We start from the raw sequence: 24,728 nt of genomic DNA on the forward strand, positions 1-24,728 counted from the left end.
TAAAGCCGGATTTGGATACAAAAAGATTTCCAAAGCTTTAAACATCCCAAGGAGCACTGTGCAAGCGATAATATTGAAATGGAAGGAGTATCAGACCACTGCAAATCTACGAAGACCTGGCCGTCCCTCTAAACTTTCAGCTCATACAAGGAGAAGACTGATCAGAGATGCAGCCAAGAGGCCCATGATCACTCTGGATGAACTGCAGAGATCTACAGCTGAGGTGGGAGACTCTGTCCATAGGACAACAATCAGTCGTATACTGCACAAATCTGGCCTTTATGGAAGAGTGGCAAGAAGAAAGCCATTTCTTAAAGATATCCATAAAAAGTGTTGTTTAAAGTTTGCCACAAGCCACCTGGGAGACACACCAAACATGTGGAAGAAGGTGCTCTGGTCAGATGAAACCAAAATCAAACTTTTTGGCAACAATGCAAAACGTTATGTTTTGCGTAAAAGCAACACAGCTCATCACCCTGAACACACCATCCCCACTGTCAAACTTGGAGGTGGCAGCATCATGGTTTGGGCCTGCTTTTCTTCAGCAGGGACAGAGAAGATGGTTAAAATTGATGGGAAGATGGATGGAGCCAAATACAGGACCATTCTGGAAGAAAACCTGATGGAGTCTGCAAAAGACCTGAGACTGGGACGGAGATTTGTCTTCCAACAAGACAATGATCCAAAACATAAAGCAAAATCTACAATGGAATGGTTCACAAATAAACATATCCAGGTGTTAGAATGGCCAAGTCAAAGTCCAGACCTGAATCCAATCGAGAATCTGTGGAAAGAACTGAAAACTGCTGTTCACAAACGCTCTCCATCCAACCTCACTGAGCTCGAGCTGTTTTGCAAGGAGGAATGGGCGAAAATTTCAGTCTCGCGATGTGCAAAACTGATAGAGACATACCCCAAGCGACTTACAGCTGTAATCGCAGCAAAAGGTGGCGCTACAAAGTATTAACTTAAGGGGCTGAATAATTTTGCACGCCCAATTTTTCAGTTTTTTATTTGTTAAAAAAGTTTGAAATATCCAATAAATTTAGTTCCACTTCATGATTGTGTCCCACTTGTTGTTGATTCTTCACAAAAAAAAATACAGTTTTATATCTTTATGTTTGAAGCCTGAAATGTGGCAAAAGGTCGCAAAGTTCAATGGGGCCGAATACTTTCGCAAGGCACTGTATATACACTAGCTAGAGAGTGCTACATCAATATGGACTAAAATCTCGGAGGAATGTTTTCAACACCTTGTTGAATCTATGCCACGAAGAATGAAAGTGATTGTAAAGTCTAATTTTTTTTTTTAAAAACAAAAATGTTTTACTTACCTGCTCTGTGCAGTTGGTTTTGCACAAAGCAGCATGGATCCTCCTCTTCTCGGGTCCCTCTTCAGCACTCCTGGCCCCTCCCTTCTGCTGAGTGCCCCAACAGCAAGCCGCTTTCTTTGTGGGCACCCAAGCCAGCTCCCTGTGTTCATTCAGACACAGAGCCATGACCTGGTTCCGCCCCCTCTCTCTCCTGATTTGCTGACTGACTTTGACAGCATGGAGCCAACCATGCCGCGCTGCTGTCTCAGCCAATGAGAGCTGAGAAACTCCTGCAACATCACTAGATAAAGATGGGCTCAGGTAAGTATTAGAGAGGCTGAAGGAGGCTGCTGCATACAGAAGGTTTTTTTTATCTTAGTGCATAGAATGCATTAAGATAAAAAAAAAACCTTCAGCCTTTACAATCTCTTTAAGGTAGTTCTGAAGGCAAAAAGGGGGTCCAACCCGATACTACCTAATGGTAGTACCTAATAAAGTGGCTGGTGAATGTACGTTGTACCTCTTTATCTGCAGCCTTCTCTCCTCTACATCTGTTCAAAATGCTGAATTATAACATGTATCTTAGAGTTTAGAAAACAGGGGACGGAGAGATGAAGTTACACTCTCCATAGCTCAGTGAGGAGAGCTCTGAGAGCTCATTGGAGAGAAGGGACACACCCCCTCCACACAGCACACAGGAACGGAGCTGAGGCTGGCAATCAGCTGGAGATCCCTCCCCTGTCACATTTTTCTCTTTTAGCGTCAGGAAAACTTGTCAGAAATGACTCATGCTAATAGCAGAGGAAGGGGGCAGCAGACAGAAATGACACAGTGCTCTGGATTGGGACATGTACACACATATGTCATGTATGTGGTTTACAACTACTTTAATCCACTGCACAACTACATGGAACACAAAATGTTTTTCCGGATTTCTGCTTTAACCACTTGGTGCCAGCGCTATAGCTGAAAGATTGCCAGGAGGACAATGGACATCCTCTCTTGCTCGTGCTGCCTGTGTGCCCCCCTCCTTATGACTCAGCCCTTTAACACGTGATCAGCTGTCAGCCAATGACAGCTGATCACATCATGTAACCAGAAGCCTGTAATCTGCTTTTTTCCCTCATGCTGTCATAAAAAGGTATTCCAATTACCAGCTTCTGTAAAAGGGACATTGGTCCCACACAGGGATCGCCAGTGGTCCTAACCAGTGCCCATTAGTACTGCTAACCAGTGCCCATCAGTGTAACCAATTAGTGCCTCATCTTTAGTGCCCTCTATCAGTCCCCATCAGTGCCACCTACCAGTGCAGCCTCATCATGCCTACCATTTCCTCCTGATCAGTGCCCATCTGTGCTTCCTATTAGTGCCTACCAGTGCAGCCTCATCAGTACCTACCATTTCCTCCTAATCAGTGACCATCAGTGCTTGCTATTAGTGCCTATCAGTGCAGCCTCATCAGTGCCTACCATTTCCTCCTGATCAGTGCCCATCGGTGTAGCCAATCAGTGCCTCATCATCAGTGCCCTCTATCAGTCCCCATCAGTGCCACCTATCAGTGCAGTCTCATCATGCCTACCATTTCCTCCTGATCAGTGCCCATCTGTTCTTCCTATTAGTGCCTATCAGTGCAGCCTCATCAGTACCTACCATTTCCTTCTAATCAGTGCCCATCAGTGTTTGCTATTAGTGCCTATCACTGCAGTCTATCAGTGCAGCCTCATCAGTGCCTACCATTTCCTCTGGATCAGTGCCCTCTATTCGTCCCCATCAGTGCCACCTCTCAGTGCAGCCTCATCATGCATACCATTTCCTCCTGATCAGTGCTTCCTATTAGAGCCCATCAGTGCAGCCTCATCAGTGCCTACCATTTCCTCCAGATCAGTGCTCCCTATTAGTGCCTATCAGTGCAGCCTCATCAGTGCCTACCATTTCCTCCTGATCAGTGCTCCCTATTAGTGCCTATCAGTGCAGCCTCATCAATGAAGGAAAAAATGACTGGGGCAGTAATGGGGGGGGGGGGGGGAAGTTCCCAGTAAGCAAGTGGTTAACATGTACTATAAGGCAGCAAAGTGTAAACACACAGCTACCTGACATTAGAGAGGAGAAGACAGATTTCCATTGACAATCTGTATAGGGATGACATTGCTGCTTCTGTTCCCGAACAATCATTCATGGAGTTGTGCACTGGTGACACAAAGTACTACAGCCAGACAGCTAGTACTTTTCCGGAGAGCTCAGCAATGACCGCTCAGTGGAGCTGTGATTCACACTTGTCAGTAAATGTGACGCTCCATGTCCAGCGCTTCTGTCTACTGGCACTGAGGAGGTTAACCCCACCATGACACAGCCGCGGCCGCACGGCGCCCCGTGATGTACCAAAAAGCACCACGCCCCTCCACAACGTCCCAGAGGGATTGGCTCCTTCACACCATTGCAGAACACGCCTCACTGCTTGACGTCATTCAACAGAGGACGGCCCGTCCATCACGGCGGCCCCGCCCCTCCGCTAAGTCTTTCCTTACAGTGCCCCTGGCGGCCATTTTGAGGAGGGGAGGTTTTGAATTTGAGTGTCGGAGGAGGGGGGAGGAGCCGGTGTTCCGTCAGTAACAGACGTTCTCTTCCTTGTAGTTTCCAGCCTGCTCAGCGTCTCTCACTTCCTCTGAGAGCAGAGTGCCCGGCCACATCCTACTCCTGACATGTCAGCCTCTGTGGAGTCTAGGTAGGGGAGAGCCGGGGGAGCTGCGGCCTGTCCTCCTCCCCCCCCCCTCCTCCTCTACTGAGGCTGGAGCCGGCGGCGCCATCTGGGTGACAGCGGCCTGTTGTGCTCAGTATCCCCGGACTGTGTTGACAGGAGGAGTCCGGGGCCTCGGAGGCCTTGCAGCGGAGCACGAATCCCTCCCCAGACAGAGCCGGGATGTCAGGCCTGCGCTAGAGGTATCGGGAGAAGAAGCAGCGGCGGTCCGTGTGTCCTCCCCGGGGAGGGGGAACGTGTGTGGGCCCGGCCCCCCTTCTCTTCTCCTCACCATGTCCAAGATGCCGGCTAAGAAGAAGAGCTGCTTCCAGATCACCAGCGTCACCACGGCCCAGGCCGCCAGCAGCATCACCGAGGACACCGAGAGCTTGGACGACCCTGACGAGTCCCGCACCGAGGACGTCTCCTCAGAGATCTTCGACGTGTCCCGGGCCACCGACTACGGGCCTGAGGAGGTGGTGGAGAGGAGCTCTTCTGAGGAGACCCTTAACAACGTGGGGGGAGAGGCCGACACCCCCGGGACTATGTCCCCTAACGTACCACATGAGTCACCCCTCATCCGGAGCGGCCCCCCTCCTCCTAGTCAGCCCGCTCCGGTTACATCTCAGGCTTGCAGCTCCCGCTTCCGGGTCATCAAACTTGACCACAGCTCCGGGGAGCCGTACCGGAGGGGGCGCTGGACCTGCACGGAGTACTACGATAAGGACTCGGATGGCAGCACTTTAATCTCCCGGCACACGGGGGGCAGCTATGAGCACACGGCTCCGGACAGGGACAGCGGCCTTGGAGGCTCAGCTGTGGTGGTATCCTCTGTGCACCATGACTCTGGAACGGACACCTCGCTTACTGCTATGTCCCAGTTACCGGACAAAGTCAACCAACCCTGGCAGCAGCCCATACAGGGAACTGCTCAGCCCATGCATCCTGCTGCAGTCAGCTCCCAGCCTATGATGGTGCCACCACCAGGACAGACTTACCTACCAAACCTGGGCCCCCAGAATGTCTCCCTAGCTCAGCCTGGCGCTCAGCAGACTAACGCGTCCGTCAGCCAGGCCCAGCAGTTTCCTTACTCCCAGCCGGGCCTCGTGATGGCCCCCCAGGCCTCCGGCCAAGCCGAGTACAGCCAACATCGAACAGTTCTACAGTCGCAAGGAACAACCCAAAAAGCTGCAACCTCCCTGATTGCAGGTACTGGGGCTCCATCCAGTCTTCCGGGCCAACACTTGCCAGCGCCGCTTCTGGGCCTTCATTCAGACTCCACCGGTCAAGGATCAGGCCTTGGGACCCATCCGGTTCATATGCAACAAGGAGGAGGCGGGGCGCAGGCAACCGTGTCCTCGGTCGCTGCGGTGCCACAGAAATCTATAAGTCAGCAGCAAGCGAGTGGGAGTAGCATATTAGGTAGCCACCATGCCATGACCTCCGGAGTGCAGAATGTCCCAGGGGCCGTGCCTAGTACTGGGGTTTCTGGACTATCAAGTAGTGTGCCTAGTGTGTCCGCTATTCCTGTTACTATGCCAATAGCTCCTGCTACTTTTGTACAGTCCTCCTTGGGTAGCCATACTTCTGTCAGTAGGAGTAACAGCCTAATACCAACAGTTGGGCTTCCACCAGTGCAAGGTACAGCAAATGTAAATACGAGTCTGCCACAATCAAACATTAGTCAGTTTCAGACTCAGCCGTTGGCCGGTCAGATTGATGACCGAAGAAAATCGGAACCTCTACCTCAGCCGTCAATGCCCCTGATTTCTGAGAAGTCTTTTGTGAAGGTTCCTATCACGGACACTCTAACAAACCCTCTTCATTTACCTGTTTTTGGTTTACCTATTCCTGTTGATGGTGAGGATGACAGGTATGAAGTGTTTCATATTTGTCTTAACGCTGTAAATGCATTTGTTTCCAGGAACTTGGCAAGGTTGTTTATATACCAGGGAATGACATACTTGAATGACAGGTTTTTAAAGTGTTGAAATCTTAATTTCTGCAATAGGATTTCTACCTTATCCAGGTCAGATGTAGAGACCTGAAACAATGGCATAACTAGTGCAGCCATTCTCAAGCAAGGTTCTTAGAGGTTGTTGGAGATTTCTTAAGCTTTGTTTGACTTCCCATATTGACGGTGCCAACATAGATCTGGGGCCAGTGGTGTGACACCGTTGATCTTTTTAGCAGTCTGTAAGTGTAACATTCTTCACTGACCCCAACGTAAGTGACATTTTCCTAATTAACTCCCCAGGGAATTGTTTTTAGCAAGGGTTCTCATAGGCCTGTAAATTAAGTGTTCCTCTGGTGTAAATAAAAAAGTCAAGTTGAACTTGGCAGCCCATAGGTGATTCACTTTTTGGTTGAAAAAAAAAAAAAAAATGACCTGATTCCCCTGTCTACACATTTTGAGGTAGATGGGGAAATCGCTCCCACTGAGCAATTGTGTTCTGATGGTATGGAGACTTCCCCACTGTCAGAGCACACTGATCAGTGCTGCCCAGCTATAGCCAGTGGCACTGATCAAGCAGCATTTATTCCCCACTGTCAGAGCACACTGATCAGTGCTGCCCAGCTATAGCCAGTGGCACTGATCAAGCAGCATTTATTCCCCACTGACAGAGCACACTGATCAGTGCTGCCCAGCTATAGCCAGTGGCACTGATCAAGCGGCATTTATTCCCCACTGACAGAGCACACTGATCAGTGCTGCCCAGCTATAGCCAGTGGCACTGATCAAGCAGCATTTATTCCCCACTGACAGAGCACACTGATCAGTGCTGCCCAGCTATAGTCAGTGGCACTGATCAAGCAGCATTTATTCCCCACTGTCATAACACTGATCAGTGCTGCCCAGCTATAGCCAGTGGCACTGATCAAGCAGCATTTATTCCCCACTGTCAGAACACACTGATCAGTGCTGCCCAGCTATAGCCAGTGACACTGATCAAGCAGCATTTATTCCCCACTGTCAGAACACTGATCAATGCTGCCCAGCTATAGTCAGTGGCACTGATCAAGCAGCATTTATTCCCCACTGTCAGAACACACTGATCAGTGCTGCCCAGCTATAGCCAGTGGCACTGATCAAGCAGCATTTATTCCCCACTGTCAGAGCACACTGATCAGTGCTGCCCAGCTATAGCCAGTGGCACTGATCAAGCAGCATTTATTCCCCACTGTCAGAGCACACTGATCAGTGCTGCCCAGCTATAGCCAGTTGCTGCCCAGCTATAGCCAGTGACACAAATCAAGCAGCATTTATTCCTCACTGTCAGAACACACTGATCAGTGCTGCCCAGCTATAGCCAGTGACACTGATCAAGCAGCATTTATTCCTCACTGTCAGAACACACTGATCAGTGCTGCCCAGCTATAGCCAGTGACCCTGATCAAGCAGCATTTATTCCCCACTGTCAGAACACACTGATCAGTGCTGCCCAGCTATAGCCAGTGACACTGATCAAGCAGCATTTATTCCTCACTGTCAGAACACACTGATCAGTGCTGCCCAGCTATAGCCAGTGACACTGATCAAGCAGCATTTATTCCTCACTGTCAGAACACACTGATCAGTGCTGCCCAGCTATAGCCAGTGGCACTGATCAAGCAGCATTTATTCCCCACTGTCAGAGCACACTGATCAGTGCTGCCCAGCTATAGTCAGTGGCACTGATCAAGCAGCATTTATTCCCCACTGCCAGAGCACACTGATCAGTGCTGCCCAGCTATAGCCAGTGGCACTGATCAAGCAGCATTTATTCCCCACTGTCAGAGCACACTGATCAGTGCTGCCCAGCTATAGCCAGTGACACTGATCAAGCAGCATTTATCTGCCAGGCCCTGCTGAATGTATAGCTGGCTTTAGTGAATAGAATTGACAAGTTTTCCTTAACAGACAATAACACCCCATGCTGTGTAAGCAAGCAAACTCTCCACCACCAGGAATGACAATTCCTTCTACATTAATTCAGAAGACAAATGTCACAGTGAAATGGTGCTGTTTATTTTGTGATCTAGTCAGTTTGAAGAAAATGCCACATGCCATTTTTGTGTCTGTTCTTGTCATACTGTTTATCTGTAGGACTGTTGCAGAGCAGCTGGTCTCACATGACAGTAGTGCTCATCAATAAAGAAGGTGTGCGTAATACAGACATAACTTAGTGACTAAACTTATAGCAGATGCTGCTAGCTGGCAGGATATTAATAAAAAAAAAGTACAAACCGCATTTCTAGTAATGCCACTAAGCAGTGTTCTACATGTGCAACATATATTGCTCAAGAAGACTTTCAGGAAGACTTTAGGCTTTCACTAATATGATTGATTAAAAAAGTTTGCCATTGTAACTAGAATTTTTGAGATCTCACACACACTGTTGTGTGGAAAGATTACTTTTGAACATGTACCCCCCCCCCCCCCCCCCCATGCTGGTTAACTGCAATTGATGCTAAATCGCATCCCTTGCATGGGTTCCTGTTGCCTGTACAGAGTCTGTTTATCTCTGCTGTTTGCCGTGGACTCTGGACATGTAATGTAAAGTTCATGTTTCTCTACAGTTACATACTATATGTAACACATTTCATTTTACATTTACTTTGGTGTAAGCCATTAGAAAGTAATTCAAAACCATAAATGTTTGTTTTTATATTTCACTCAATTAGATGAAAAGGCTGAACAAGAAACCTACTTTAAAACGTTGCCTCCCCATTGCCCTGCATACATAACAATGTATATAACTTGTTTTACTATGCAGTCACTTGACTTCCAAAGTTCTGGCTCATGTACACAGGCACAGAGGGTCATACGTCGGCAGAATTCAATGCATTTCTACACCTGGAAGTCAAAGGTGTGCAGCCTGCACAAATCAATGATGGGCTGGTAGATGCCGCAGCTGTATGCACATATAAGCGGTTACATGCGTACAGGGAGGGATGAGCAGCCCTGGACTCTGGACTGTGTGGGAGAGATTTACTAAAAGTGGTGCACACAGAATCTGGTGTAGCTGTGCTTAGTAACTAATCAGCTTCTAACTTCAACTAAGCTTTGATAATATAACCTAGAAGCTAACTGATTACTATGCACAGCTTTAGCAGATTTTGTGTGCAACACTTTTAGTAAATCTCCCTGTGTGTGTCAAAGGCCGCTCATTCCTCCTTGTATGTACTGTATGTAACCACTCAGCTGTGTACAACTTCAACACCTGTGACTCCTAGGTGCAGAAATCCATTTCATTCTGTCAGTGTATGGCCTTCGCTGCATAGGAAATTTATTTTGGATAGAAGGAAACGGTTGGTATTGCCTTCTACTTGGGTGTTGACCTCAATACCTAATGAGGTATTAAGAGCTGATTGGTTCTGGTAGGTAATGCTCATTTTTTTTTTTTCCTGGTTGGCCACTATAAGTTGAATACTTCTTATCACTAACAATTGTATGCCTTATCAGAACTTCTATTCTGTGAGTGAGTACTGTAATGTACTTGTGAGTTCTTGTGAAGTTTTCGCAAGTATATGGAACTGGTTGGACCACAATCTGAGGTCTGGAATCAGGATGGTTCGCTTCTAGGCAGTATTCCTTCATTAGTCAAGGAAGGAAACCGAGTATTTAGAATATCCTGGCTTATATAATTGGACACAAACATGTAAACAGGTTGAACTTTAATTGCTGTCAATTACAATTGTCACTTTAATAACCCATCTTTGCATGTTTAGAACTTATTAAAAAGTGCTGCTTTACAGCTCAATTCCCAGGAATGGATGGATGAGCTGTCCATACTTATGCCTCGTACACACGCAACGATTATCGGCCGACCGATCGGCCGTCTTTTGTTCAGTGTTGTTGTGTTGGTTGAAATGTGCTCAAGACTGCACACGAATTTTCTCGGCCAACAAAAACCAACTTCAGAAGTGATGTCATGTGCTGGTTTACTTTCCGTGTGTTTTTTCTTCTCTGAGCATGCCCAGTTTTGCTCATCTGATTTTTGTCTGCCGAAATCTGTACTGACTGACGGAAAATCAGCCGTTCTGTTGACAGCCAACAAAAATTTTATAGCCTGCACACCAGATTTTGTTCGGCCGAAAAGTCGGAGTCGGTTGTCGAAAGCATCATACTAACAAGCCGAAAATCGGCCGATCGGACGTTGGCCGAAAATTCCTGGCCAATTATCGATGCGTGTACGAGGCATTAGTTGTGTTTAGCCTATACGAATAGATTTTTGGCACCCTAGTTTGTATTTATCCTTTGCTTGAATGACAAATGGATGCTGGTTAAATGCTAGAGGGGTGAGAAATGGTCCTCATTGCTGTCTTGAAAGGAAACCCCTCATAGGAAAAGAGGCAGCCATATCTAACCCCTGCTTTTGTAAAATGCCATTTACCAGGTTGTCAAGCTGAACTTTGTGGTTGAAGAGACCCTGTCCAAACCAACTTATTTAAAATTGCAGGTAAAATAGAAAAAGAGTATAAGTTGATAAATCACTCGCGCCACTGGTATGTCCAATATGGGTAAGAATTATTTTAATTTAATTTATTCACCTCCAAAATAGAAAAAGGCAAGTATTTTAAATTCTAACTTGTGGTGCTTTTCCTTGCCACTATTTGAAAACTTTACATTTTGCTAGCCAGTTTTATAGCGCATCCCCCCTTCACTCCTTCCATGTTATAGCGCCCTCCTTATTGCAACATCTACTTATTCCTGTGCTGGCCCAGCTCTACCGCTCCTCCCTTCACCTTTTATACATCGTTTTATATGTAGCTTCTGGGGGAAGAGCATAGGGACAGATTATGGTGTCTCTTGAGTGACTGCTATGGTTCTAATTTTACATCCAAAATGGTGCCTGGCAGCAGTCCCAGAGCTTTTTGGATGTCTACTTAAAAAGTATGGATTATAGCCCATGGCCAAATAACATGCAAAAGTATTGTTAAATATGCACACAGAAACTTTATTGGAATCTTTTTATAGAAGTGAATGATCTGACAACTGTGTCTCTTTAAATACTTCAAGCTTATGACGTGACACAAGAATGCAGGTACACATTTCTGACTCTTCCAGTGCCTTTGACTATGACACAGGTCTCATCTTGCTTGTATTATACATATTTTACTACCCAATATAAGCCTGAAAGTAGTGAAAACAAAAATGTTACCTATTTTTAACTGCCATTATGTCTTTGGGCCCAATACATACCTTTTTATATGTAATTCTTGCCTCTCCATGTATAGAAGCACATTGTGCTATGGGAACCTAATCTTTTTCTAAAAGGTCTTTTAATGCCTGCAATACAAAATATTGTGTGTTGTGGAGTTATATAGTGGTAGTGTGTGTATAAATAATTTAAATTTTTTGCACTGTATATGTGTTGGGATCACATTTAATTAATGGCAGTGCACTGCAGCACATACTGTGTGTGTGTGTGTATGTATATATGTATGTATGTGTGTGTATATATATATATATATATATATATATATATATATATATATATATATATATATATATATATATATATATATATAGTGTGTGTATCGCTCAGATGTGAACAGGGGCCATTGAAATGAATAGGATTTGTCTTGTTGGGCGTTTTGAGAGCTGATCCTAGAGCAGAAAAACTCCCCAAAAACGCCTACATGTGAACGGAGCCTTATAATATCTCTTTTCTTTGCAGTAAACTGCTTTTTGAGACATTGTGTTTTTTATGTGGTAGTGTCTCAAAAACCTGCACGTGTGCTACTGGCAACCTACAAAGCATTTACTTCTGTGCATTGTAGTGCATTTGTTCAGGGAGGTGCAGTTAAGAATAAATGGCAATGCACACATACAGTGTATAAGCCTTCATTCACATCTGAGCAGTTTTCTGCTTATTTTTTCCCTGTGCCCACTTATGCAAAATCTCATGCTTTCCAATTGACCCTGTTCACACTTATACGCTCAGTCACTGTACACCCTATGCTCAAAATGGCACGCTTTTTTTACATTTTCAAGCATTGTCAGGTGTTTATTGCTACATAGACTTCAATGGGAACGCCTGAAAATACGTACTACATGCATTTTTATATCCTGAAGAATTCCTCTTCACCTATAGAACTGATATACTCCTCCTTGCCCAGCTCAGAAAACAAACTCACAAAGCTTGATACATGTGCAAAAATGCCTGTAAAACGCCAGGGGGAGAAAATCACGAAGAATACGCTCTCTGTATTAATGCAGGTGATGTTGACATGCATTATGTGTGCTGTGGTTTGAATAAGCACTTAGTGCCGGGTCACACTTGTGCGATGCGGGAAGGCTGTGAATTCGCAGCCTGTTCCCGCATCGCAAACGCACATCTGGAAGTTCACACTGCCATATGCGATACGCAGGGGGTGTCAATTAAAAGTTAACGACACCCCCAGTTTGATTGCATATCGCAGTGCGATCTGACAGTTCGTACAGGATCGTGTGCGATCTGATCCTGATGCGGCTTAAAAAATGCTTCATGTGCGACTTTTGTGCGGGTGCAGTGCGAATTTAGCCATACAAAGTGGCTGAATTCGCACTGCACATCCGATCGCATGTAATGAAGGAGCAGTGCGCTTTGATATTGCATGCGATCGCCGCACACGCTATAATGTGAACCGGCACTTAGTCTTAAAGCATTGTTAAAGGCAAATTTTATTTTTATTTTTTTTAGATTAAAATAATAAACATGTTATACTTACCTGCTCTGTGCAATATCCTTGCACAGAGAGGGCCTGAACCTCCCCTGATGGCAATCTTGGCTCCTCCTCTTCTGTCTGACCTATTAGCAAGTGCTTGCTATGGGAGTAGAAGTGCGTGCTCATTGCTGAGCCTTCCTCTCTGTCCATAGACATGCACAGCATAGCTAGACCCTGCTCCCTCTTCACAGGATTTGATTGACAGCAGCAGGAGCCAATGGCTGCCTCTGTGCCTGTATGGGGAGAGAGAGAGAGCAGTGATGCAGGCTCGGAAGAGGAGCCAGATAAGTATGGGGGAGCTGATACTAGGTGTTTTTTTTTTTTTTTTTTTCTCTTACCTTAATGCATACAGTGCATTAGGGTAAAAACCTTAGTGATATTAAACACAAAAGAAAACATTTGTTATACTGCAGCTTACCAATTCTTAGGTGCGGGGTCGGCATTTGTTTTCTTTTCTAAGCTTTGTTTCCATTTTTTTTCATCTGAATTTCCAGTCAGTAAGACTGTTTAACAGAACAATCTCTTCTCCAAATGTATCAGTTATGAGGGTAGTCTGAAAAGTTCATGGCTGGACATAGGAGTGACCATACAGACATGAAACGTCATCACTGCAACAATGAATTCCAGATGTTCAGCTCTGAAAATGGTGCATGCCAGTTATGTGTTTCATGCATTGTTTGCAAAAGTTGGCATCCCGGTAGTCGGGTTGAAAATGGAGAAAGTGGAAGAAGATTTGAAGTGTTCCATCAGCAGGCAAAGTAATAGCAACAATGTCCTAGGATTCTGAGGGTGTGCAGAAGACTGTTGCCACCACTTTGCCTGCAAGACCTTGAGCCTAATTCTTCTTTCTCCATTTTCAGCTTGACTATGCCCCCCTCCAAAAGTTTGCAAAGAGCGGATGAAATCCTTATAGCACGGATGTTCCATTTTCAGTGCTGAACATCTAGAAGGCTGGCTTGGTGCAGTGATCAAGTTTCATGTCTGTGTGGTCACTCCTTCCATGTCCGCCCGTGAAATTTCAGACTGCATTTGGTTAGTGCTTACCCAACCTGTTTAGCACTGACAGAGGTGCTTACAATGATCAGCTGTTCTTGTAAAACCTTAAAATGTAACTAACTGCTGTGTGAGTTGGAGTTTGGCCTCAGTGTGTTAGTGTCTCTAAATCTGTTGGTACATCTAACGCTCCCCTCCTCTACGACTGACAATGCTGCTGTCCACATAGATGTGGTGGCTGCCTTCCTTTTCTTTAGATTTTTTTTTTCTAAGTATTGGTAAGCTGCAATATTCCTGGTTTTGTTGAATACCGCTTTAAGCCTTTAGAACCACTTAAAATATTTTTTAAAACTTTGAATGTGTGTAAAATGTGCTCCAATTTTAGCCTTTTTTTACCTTTTTTTTTTTTTTTTTTTTATCTTAAATTGAAAAGTATAGCCTGAAACGTTTGTAAAAAAAAAAAAAAAAAGTAGAGAATGGTAGAAATATACTGCTACTTTCAAACTCTTTCTGAATTCCTATCTTAAAATTTTTCCCTCCCCTTTCTCTAATGACCACACCTAAAAGGTTTTTTTTTTTTTTTTCCCCCCACTTTTTGTCTTCGTGACAGTGGTTAGCTGGACAATTTGAAGAGGTGAATCTCCCATTGGGGACTCTGGCACCATTAAACACTCAGCAGAGGACTCAATTCTTCCCCTGCTCCATCTGAAACTTTACGCTGAACTCTAAAGGGCTACTTTCACACGTACACAGAGGCGTTTTTCATGTAGGCATTTTTGCTGTGGCCAATGGAAACCTGTGTAAGGTGTGGAGTGATGCTAGAAAAGGGGATGGGAGCTGCTGTTTGAGCTGAAAATGCTTGAAAAAACAAAAAAGACAAATTTCTTGCTGTTCAGGCATTTTCAATTGAAGTCTATGGGAACAAAAATGGTCACATTGTGTATTTTTTTTTTTTTTGAGCGACAGACGTTTTGCTACAAGTGACGAAACACTCCAATGTGAACAGGGACCAGGGTGTATTTGATTTAAATTGCTAGTTAAAAGGTTTGATTTAAATCAACTCTTATTTAAATCCTAATTTTTAAAGAGCAAGGGCTCTTTCACACGGTCCGCTCCGTAGGCGGATCCGTGTTGCTCAGCAGGGATCGATCCGCAATCCCCGCTGAGCCGGGCGGATGACAGCTCCGTCTCCGCTTGCAGAGCGGAGAGGGAGGTGTCTCAGCCCCCGCTGCCCTCTATGGGGGATCGGATGAGAGCGGACCGCTTGTCCGCTCTCATCAGATCCGCTCCGCTCCGATTACTGAATGGATGGAAAAATAGGGTTTCCATCCGTCCAGATTTCACGCACAGGATCGGATGCGGATGTCAGCGGAGGTGTCTCCGCTGACACCCGCTGCCCCATAGAGCTGCATGGAGGATCCGATCAGATCCGCCTAAAAAAACTGACAGGCGGATCTGATCGGATCGCCCGTGTGAAAGAGCCCCAACTGTCATCTCTCTCCTGCAGCGGCTCCTCTTCCTCTGACCCGCTGTTGACTTACTGACATACACTTTACTGGGACAGCTGGTGATGTGGCAGTGACACAAGGTGAGGGACACTTGGTGGCAGCAGGTGAGTGGATGCCCGATAACAGGCGCTGCCATGATGGATCTGAAATGACAGGTTCTCTTTAAATATAAGGTCTCATTCTTGCTGGTAGTTAGTGTGACATTGTGTTAATGCATCAATGCATTGCATGTTATCACAGCTTGCAGAGCTTGGATTCATTGAGTTTATTAAAAATGTAAATAATTCAGAATATACAGCCTCATGCTACATAACTAAGCTCCATTTCCTGCTGAATACATGAAATGATTGTATCTTAAGTAGAAAACTATAGATTTTTACTCCAAAAGCATTTTATTAAAATACATTTATTACAAATCTGATTTTAAATTAAAAAATAAATATTATCCATCCTGACAGGGACTTTTTAAATGAATGGAATTGTGCTTGTTGGGCATTTTTTTTTCTGAGCTTCCAGCTGAAAAAAGCTAGGTTGAAAGGGGTCTCAGATGTGCAAATGTGGTTTAAATACAAGAGGCATATGTATTTTTATTTTTTCCTTGATACTTTTGTGTGATTTGTGTGTTTCTTCCAGATCTGTGCGTTTCTAACTGATCTGTGCAGTAATCCAACGTTAAAACTTTGCCTCAGTGCAGGAGCTGCTTATAATAAAGACCAGTCAGTCGGCCTTGTATCCGCCGCCTCCTGTAGTGGGTGGATCTGCCAAGCCCTTCCTACAGCTTTGCTTACAGGCTATGTAAAGCGCAGTGATGACATTACTACTATGAGGTAATGGCATCAAGGGTTATAAAGGCATTTGGGACTCAAAATTTACATTTTATATCCTTAATGGCTACTTAGAAATGTTATATTTTGCGACTGGAGTTTAGCCTTAAAGTGTTGCCTTTGCATGTTTTTAGAGAGGAACTGAACCCGCTGATTTAACAGTTTAAAAAAGTTATATTCCCGGCTTTCTGTGAATGTTGACTGTCACATTGGTTGTACTTTCAAATCAAAGTGTCAAACCATTAAATGGGTGGTGTCCTATCTGGTCACGTGCAGCACCATGGCAGTTGCAGATCAAACACAGGCTAAGATGACAGCCTTTTTGGCTGAAAAGGATAGGGAGGGTTTAGTTGCGCTTTAACAGTAATTTTATTTTTAGATTTTGTGCATCTTCTACTTTCTCGCTGGCAGTGTGCATTGATTAAAGTGGAGTTCCACCCATTTTTAATAAATTGGATTACATAGATGTATGTAATCCCCTTTAAAACGACTTTTACCAATGGAAATTTTTTTTTTTTTTTTTTGCTAGTAAATACCTTATTTTCTGCTTTATTTATCCTCTTCTCACTTCTGGGTCCGGTCGGCGATTACGTCATTCGGCGATTCGCTGTGTGTGCTGGGATGGCATGAAATCTTGCATTATTACACAGGAGATGAGCTGCACTGCGTGCTCTGCCCCGCCTCCGCCCCGCCTCCTCTCAGTGAGCTGTATGTAGTGTATTGAGGCTGTGCTCCGCTCCGCCCCGCCTCCTCTCAGTGAGCTCAGTGAGGATATAATGCTTTCAGCCCTCGCTCACTGAGAGGAAGCGGGGCGGAGCACGGCCTCAATACACTACATACATACAGCTCACTGAGAGGAGGCGGGGCAGAACACGCAGTACAGCTCATCTCCTGTGTAATAATGCGAGATTTCATGCCCTGAGATTTTCATGCCCAGCACACACTGCGAATCGCTGAATGACGTAATCGCCGACCGGACCCGGAAGTGAGAAGAGGATAAATAAAGCAGAAAATAAGGTATTTACTAGCAAAAAAAAAAAAAAAAATTTCCATTGGTAAAAGTCATTTTAAAGGGGATTACATAAATCTAAAGTGACTAAAATGGGTGAAACTTCACTTTAACTACTAGAGAATATCACATTAGAGCAGCCTTTTTCAGCCAGGGTTCAGTGGCACCTTGGTGTGCCTTCTGGTTTCTTAATGGATGCCTAAAAATTGCTCAAACATGCCAGCAGGTAGAGCAAACCTGTATTTTTGTTATACAAAGCCACAGGTTTTGTTCTGCAGCATTACAACCTTGGGGGCTGTCTGGGACAGCCACTGGTATCCCAACAACTGATAATGTCATTGGTTAATAAGGAGCACGTCTGTGCCTGAAACCTTGTTTGTCCCTTCTTGACCCCTCTCCATCAGCATTGGCTTGCATTAGCTAATTGAACCCGCATTCACACTGCCGTGACTTGTAATGCGACTTGAGAGTTAAAAGTCGCATGACAAGTTGCGCCCCATTAACTGCAATAGAACTGTTCTAATTGGTGCGACTCAAGTCGCTCTGGCTTAGGAAAAGGTTCTTGCACTATTTTTGGTGCAAGTTCGATATGACTTGCATTGACTTCTGTTAAAGTAGTTGTATGCAAGCCACGATGAAGTCAGGCAGAGATGTCGGATTCAAAGTCGCACAGCAGTTCGAACACCCAAGCTAAGGGATAGGAACTGAGGCAGAAGTGAAACGCTGGAATACCAGTTGGTACCAGTGTGCAATGGTGTGTTTGCTTTGTAAGAAATTGTCTCTATTGATGGGTGTGCTACTTGAATGAATGTTGCTGCACTATGTAATACTATTGGTTTAGGTTTGTACGTTTTTAGAATGGGGTGCCTCGAGCTTGTGCACAATTTTAAAGGGAGCATTGACTGAAAAAAGGTTGAGAAACACTGCATTAGAGAACATCCCTTGTCTGCACTAGACCGAGGACCGTTCATTTTGTGTCCAGCTTCTGCCCCTATTTACATTCTTCTTTGTTTCTATACAAGCTATAATTCTTTGAGTTACAGAACCATTCATTTATTTTTGTCCATAGTTGTATCTTTGGTGTTGTAAAGTTTGCTTATTTCAGGCACGTTTTAGCTACGTAAAGATTTCAGTTACTGAACATTAACACTGGTTATCAATATTTGTTCTAACGTGCATTTCTAAACCTAACTTATTTTGCTGTTGCTGATTATCAAAAGAATGCAGTAATGGTAAACATTACACTGTGAACAATGAGATGGAATCCATAGAAAAAGATTAACAGAGCAAAAAGTTTGCTTACACAGTAAAGCACAAAGGATTATCAGCGATACTGGCAAGTGATACATGAGAGAGCATTTGTTTCATTTCCTCTGCAAGTTGTACATCCTCTCTGGTGCCTAATTTGTCTCTATTGGTTGATTTTGAGACAATGCTGTCATTTTAGATTGGGTGGTAAAAGAATCATTGCTTAGATCCAGCACAGTAATGTAGCAATCCTGCGTTTGGTCACCTCTTAACCTTACAGGTGGAATACATGTTGATAATCTGTTCTTGTGCTTTGGTTTACCTTTCTGACCCAGTGAAAAAGAAATGAGAATGGGTTCTATTTCGTAAATGCAACTAAAGGTCTCTTAACAGCTTCTCTGCTGCATAAGGCTCCATGTACACGGGACGTTGTAAATGGCCGTTTAGGAGCAGTTGGGCGTTTTTTTCAGAAGCCCCTGAACGCAGCTCCATGTTATCTTATCTGTCCATGTACACATGGTCGTTTACAGTCATTTGCAGGCAGTTGCGTTCAGGGACTTTTTTTTAGAACCCAATTATTTGCGTTCGAACGTGTGTTTCCCGGCGTTTCAAACGCGGAAACGCGGCCGAACGTGACTAAACGTGATGAACCTACGTTCAGCCACGTTATACGTTTTTTTTTCTTACATTCAAAATCAATGGTTCCCTATGGGAGCCTATTGATTTGAATGGAAGTCACACCGCAAGTCGGATCCGACTTGCGGCGGACCTGCACTGTGATCCGAGCATGCAGCCCGGCAGGCCAGGAAAGGGGAGGGGACGAGCGAGCGGCCCCACCCCCCCTGGACCACACCAGGCCACATGCCCTCAACATGGGGGGGTGTTGGTGCTTTGGGGCAGGGGGAGCTCTGCACCCCCCACCTCAAAGCACCTTGCCCCCATGTTGATGAGGACAAGGGCCTCATCCCCACAACCCTGGCCAGTGGTTGTGGGGGTCTGCAGGCAGGGGGCTCATCGGAATCTGGAAGCCCCCTTTAACAAGGGGGCCCCCCAGATCCCGGACCCCCTCCCTATGTGAATGGGTATGAGGTACACTGTACCCCTACTCATTCACCACATAAAAGGCAGTGTATGGAAATAACGACAGGAGACGTTTTGGAAAGTTTATTAAAAATCTTCATCCGGCTCTTCTTGTCTTCTCTCCGGTCTTCTGCTCTTTTGCTGTCAGCTCCTTTTCTTCTTCTCCTCCGGTCTTCTGCTCTTTTGCTGTCGGCTCTTCTTCTTCCTCCGGTCCTCCTCCGACGACGTCTCCGGTGATTATGCAGGTCTCTGCAGCTTATTATATAGCCATTAGGGGGCGTGGCCCCGATGACTTCATCGGGAGGCCCCGTCCCCTCATGTCACAGATGACATCATCAGTGACATGAGGGGGCGGAGCCTCCCGATGACGTCATCGAGTGTCACGCCCCTAATGGCTATATAATAAGCTGCAGAGACCTGAGACCGGCATAATCACCGGAGACGTCGTCTGAGGAGGACCGGAGGAAGAAGAGCTGACAGCAAAAGAGCAGAAGACCAGAGAGGAGAAGACAAGGAGAGCCGGATGAAGATTTTTAATAAACTTTCCAAAACGTCTCCTGTCATTTCCATACACTGCCTTTTTATGTGGTGAATAAGTAGGGGTACAGTGTACCCCATACCCATTCACATAGGGAGGGGGTCCGGGATCTGGGGGGCCCCCTTGTTAAAGGGGGCTTCCAGATTCCGATGAGCCCCCTGCCCGTAGACCCCCCCACAACCACCGGCCAGGGTTGTGGGGATGAGGCCCTTGTCCTCATCAACATGGGGGCAAGGTGCTTTGAGGTGGGGGGTGCAGAGCTCCCCCTGCCCCAAAGCACCAACCCCCCCCCCCCATGTTGAGGGCATGTGGCCTGGTGTGGTCCAGGGGGGGGTGGGGCCGCTCGCTCGTCCCCTCCCCTTTCCTGGCCTCCCGGGCTGCATGCTCGGATAAGGGTTTGGTATGGATTTTGGGGGGGACCCCACGCCGTTTTTTTCGGCGTGGGGTGGGGCTACCCTCAAATTCCATACCGGACCCGAAGGGCCTGGTTTGGAACCTGGGGGGGACCCCCACGCAGTTTTTTTCCCATTTTTGGCGTGGAGTTCCCCCTCAAGATTCTCAAAGTGCAGGTCGCGCCGCATGTCGGATCCGACTTGCGGTGCGACTTCCATTCAAATCAATAGGCTCCCATAGGGAACCATTGATTTTGAATGGAGGCAGAAAAACGCTGCTAAAAGCAATGTGGCCAAACGTGCAATAACGCAAATGGAAAAAGCTACTGAAAGCACGTTTAACAGCTGCTTTTTCCCGGCGTCAGAAATAGCTTTGCAGGATGTTTTTTTCTAACGTCCCGTGTACATGGAGCCTAAAAGATTTGAAAGGTAATTCCCCCCCCCCCTTTTTTTTTTTTTTCTGTTTCAAAATGTATACCTGATGTCAAGATTTGTCTTCAGTAAATGTGTATGCTAGTTGTGATAAGTGATCTGACTGTTCGCTTATGATAGTTATGGCAATGATTTGTACCCCTATGCTGATAACCTAATTTACTTTTATTCTCTTTCAGGACAGGCACCTTTGAGAGAACCTGGCTTCTCCCTTCTCAGGAATTACTGCCCCAATCATTAGGATTTAAGCCTCCTGCCAGCTGGCTGCCTCAGTTCTATTGCTTTGCCCAGTGGGGAGACACCGTCCAGGAACCTGTAACTGATCAATACATAGCGTGTACAAAGGAATTCAGGAAATCTGATTCCCGTTTTGTTTGCTGGCGCTAGTAGAGGTGCTAAAGCATCTAGACGTTCCTTAGCCAGATGGCTTAGGTTAGCCATTAGCCAGGCCTATACTTCTTCCGGGAGAGGCCACTATAGATATCGAGGCACATTTCACTAGAGCTATGGCGACTTCTAAGGCAGAGAGCTGGTGCTACCCCCAAGCAGATCTGTCGGGTAGCAACCTGGTCCGGTGCTGCCGCCTTTAGGCCCCTTTCACACGGGCGGTGCGCCCGACTGACTCAGTTTCTGCTCAGCGGGGTTTGATCTGCCAATCCCCGCTGAGCAGGCATATGACAGCTAGGTCTCCGCTCTATTTCACAGACAGGATCGGATAGCAGCGGGTGTCAGCGAAGATGTCTCCGCTGACATCCGCTGCTCCATAGGGGTGCATGGAGCATCCGATCAGGTCCTTCTGAAAAACTGACAGGCGGACCGGATCGGAAAGCCCGTGTGAAAGGGGCCTTACCAAGCACTACAGACTGGACCTTTTGGTTGTAAGGTCCTTAAGTGATAGTCCCACCCTCGCTTATCCTCTCAAAGGTGCCTGTCCTGAAAGACAATAAAGGAAAAATAAAGTTACTTGCCGGTAACGTCTTTTCCAGTTGTCTTTCGGGACAGCTCCGTTACCCACCCGAAGAAGGCATGAACCCTAGACGATCAGAGGATGGATGCTGGTATGATTTATCTTTGTATCTCTCTAGCTGGCTGGAGGTGCTCTTGAAGAACTGAGGCAGCCAGCTGGCAGGAGGCTTAAATCTTAATGATTGGGGCGGTGTTTCCTGAGAAGGAAAGAGCCAGGTTCTCTCAAAGGTGCCTGTTCTGAAAGACTACTGGAAAAGACGTTACCAGTGAGTAACTTTTTTTTTTTTTTTTTCACCTGTTGTCTCAATTGAAAACTTTAATATTTTTATTTTTTTGTATTTATTTAGGCCTGGATCACACCTATGCATTTTTCAGTGCGTTTTCAGTTTTGCATAAACGCACTGTAGTCCATTTAGCATGGTTTCCTTGTGGATCATGTTCACATCTGTGTTTTTTGAAAAGGGTCAGACTTTTTTCCTGCAGCAGGTTGCATTTTTGGTTCTATAGACTTCAGTGGAAATGCTGCATTTTTGGCTGATTTCTCTCACATGACAAAAGACCAAAACCTAAAGGCCTAAAATGTAAAAAAATAAAATAAAAAAACGCACTGGGAAAATGCTTCAACTACAACCTGCATAGGTGTGAACCAGGGCAGGTTGTAGTTGTACCGAAACTTAGTAAAACCCTGCAAAAGCATAGTTTTATTGCAGTCTGTAGACGTTATTGCCTTTGCAGACTAGCCCTTCTCTCTCTCCTCCCCCCCCTCCCCAAGGCTGGCCTTACACTATTAGATTTATTTTTTATTCTTAAATGGCTATACTCCAGGAAATCCATTATGTCAATGATTTATTCCGCAAGAGTTGTGCACATCATGCACACTCATCATGAGTTAATGCGCTCGTTTATGATTAAGCCCATCATGGGCAAAATGCATGAATGGGTGGAGTCCATGCAAGGTATGTACTCTGCTTGCTGGGTAAGTCTTTTACTTGTTGGACTCACTTGACTGCAGCCCTTTCTTTTGCTGACCTCGCCCAAAAAGCAAAATCCTATTCATGTCAATGGCCTCTGTTCACATATGAGCATTTTGTCACCTGAAGCTCAAAAAAGTACATGAGCTTTTTTTTGGCAGATTACAGGCGTTTTTATTAGATGTCAATGTCTGCCTCCAAACCCTTGCAAAAAAAACGCCCCAAAAAAATGCCTGAAAACGATACGTTCAGGTGCGAATGAAGCCTAAGGCTTCATTCGCATATAGGCATCTCGGATCGCAGGCAGAATCGCCGCGATTCTGCCCATGATCCTAAATCATTGCAAATCGCGGGACGCACATGCGATTCCTGGGACTTGCAATGGCACCCCAAACACGGTGTGATGTTGTCACCTGATGAATTGTGGTAAAATTGCGCAAACAGAATTGGGGGACTTTTGGGCAATAGGTGTCCTGCGATTCTGTTTGCACAATTTTACCGCGATTCATTGGGCAAAACTGTGGCGCGTTTGGGGTAACATTGCAAGTCACGGGCATCGCATGGGGGCGTCACGCAAGTTTGCAAAGATTCTGGATCGCGGCGATTCTCCCCGCGATCCGAGATGCTTAAATGTGAATGGAGCCTAAAGCCCCGTACACACGTACCGATCGTCGGCATACAAACGTTCGTCTTTTCTCCCCGGGATGTCTGTGTCTGTTGAAAAGTGCAAAGACTGCCCAAGAATTTTGTCCGCCGACTACAGCCGACTGTAGAAGTGATGTCATGTAATGGTTAACTTAGGCTGTGTTTTTTCTTTTCTGAGCATGCCCAGTCTTGCAAATCTGCGGTCTGTCAGCAGAATTCTGTACTGACTGGCGAACAATCGTCCGTTCTGGTGTCGGCATACAAAAATTTTAATGTTTGCAAGAAAGACTCTTGTCCGCAGAATGTGCGCAGACAGCTGTCGGAGGCACCATACTAACAAGCGTACAATCGGCAGATCTTTCGTCCGCCGACGTTTGTATGCTGACGATACACGTACACACGGGCCTTTAGACTCCATTTACACCTGAGTGTATCCTTTTCAGGCATTTTTTGCAGGTGTTTGGAGGCAGGCATTGACATCGAACAAACGCTTGGAACCTGCCAAAAAAAATAAGCTCATGTACTTTTTTGGGCTTCAGGCGTTTTGCTTCAGGCGACAATGCTCATATGTGAACAGGGGCCATTGAAACGAATGGGATTTTGCTTGTTGGGCGTTTTAAGACTTCAGACATCATGTGCGGTTTACGAGCTGAAAAACACTCCGGTGTGAACAGGGTCTAAGGGTTTGTTCTTTGGCCACAGTGTTTTGTAGAGTCTCTATTGCTTCCGATCAGAAGAAAGAGAAATATCTTTGTAAAAGTGTATTTGAACTTCGTGGTAGCACGTATGGGATAAAATTCCTTGAAAAGTCCTCTACGTTTGGCACCAAGGTAGAATATGACCGTGTTGGAATAAGAACAGAGTACAGCTCATTTTCCATAGATAGCTGACCAGTATGAACTGCACAGGCTGCATTCCAGTAACTAATGAATGGATATGATTGTGAACTGTCGGCTACAGCAGTTAACCAGCTGAAAACCTAACTGTAAGCCCCTCAACTTTAGGTGCCTGTTACTTCATTTGCTTAAAGACCTGTTTGTGCACTGTTAATTAATGATAAATTGTACCATTCTCACATATGGGCATCAAAATACTAATTTTAGTCAGAGAAATGTTAAGCAGATTGACTTTACAAAGTGCTGTGCTGTCTACTTTTTTAGGGAAAGTGTGGAGGAGCCTCTGGTTTAGTTGACAAAGTTTTGTTAATTTTCTCCCAAACACTTGGATCTTACAAAAACAACTCCAATCTAAACCATTCAGGGCACTGGTGAGAATGTGAATGTTTAGAGACTTAGGCCCCGTTCACACTGGGGCGATCCGACTTGGGGGGGGCGACCTCCGAGGTCGCGGTGCGAGCAGCGCGCCGCGACCTCGGAGCGGC

General features: G+C 45.6%; 1 protein-coding gene across 4 annotated transcripts in view; it reads left to right on the forward strand.

Annotated features, from left to right (window-relative positions):
* Positions 1–3,687: 3,687 nt before the first annotated feature.
* The window catches only part of TSC22D2 (TSC22 domain family member 2), a 106,467-nt gene continuing 85,426 nt past the window's right edge, over positions 3,688–24,728 (forward strand). The window contains exon 1 of one of the 4 annotated variants that reach the window (XR_014225038.1): positions 3,688–5,920. Coding sequence is in view for 2 of the 4 variants with exons in the window: in XM_082251161.1 (XP_082107287.1) it covers positions 4,341–5,920 (1,580 nt within the window). In the remaining 2 variants the exon portion in view is untranslated. The remainder of the gene's footprint in view (positions 5,921–24,728) is intronic. The other 3 variants (XR_014225039.1, XM_082251161.1, XM_082251162.1) reach the window with 3 other exon arrangements.

Source organism: Pelophylax lessonae (genome assembly GCF_965119305.1).
Source record: "Pelophylax lessonae genome assembly, chromosome: 3".
Classification (NCBI taxonomy): domain Eukaryota; kingdom Metazoa; phylum Chordata; class Amphibia; order Anura; family Ranidae; genus Pelophylax; species Pelophylax lessonae.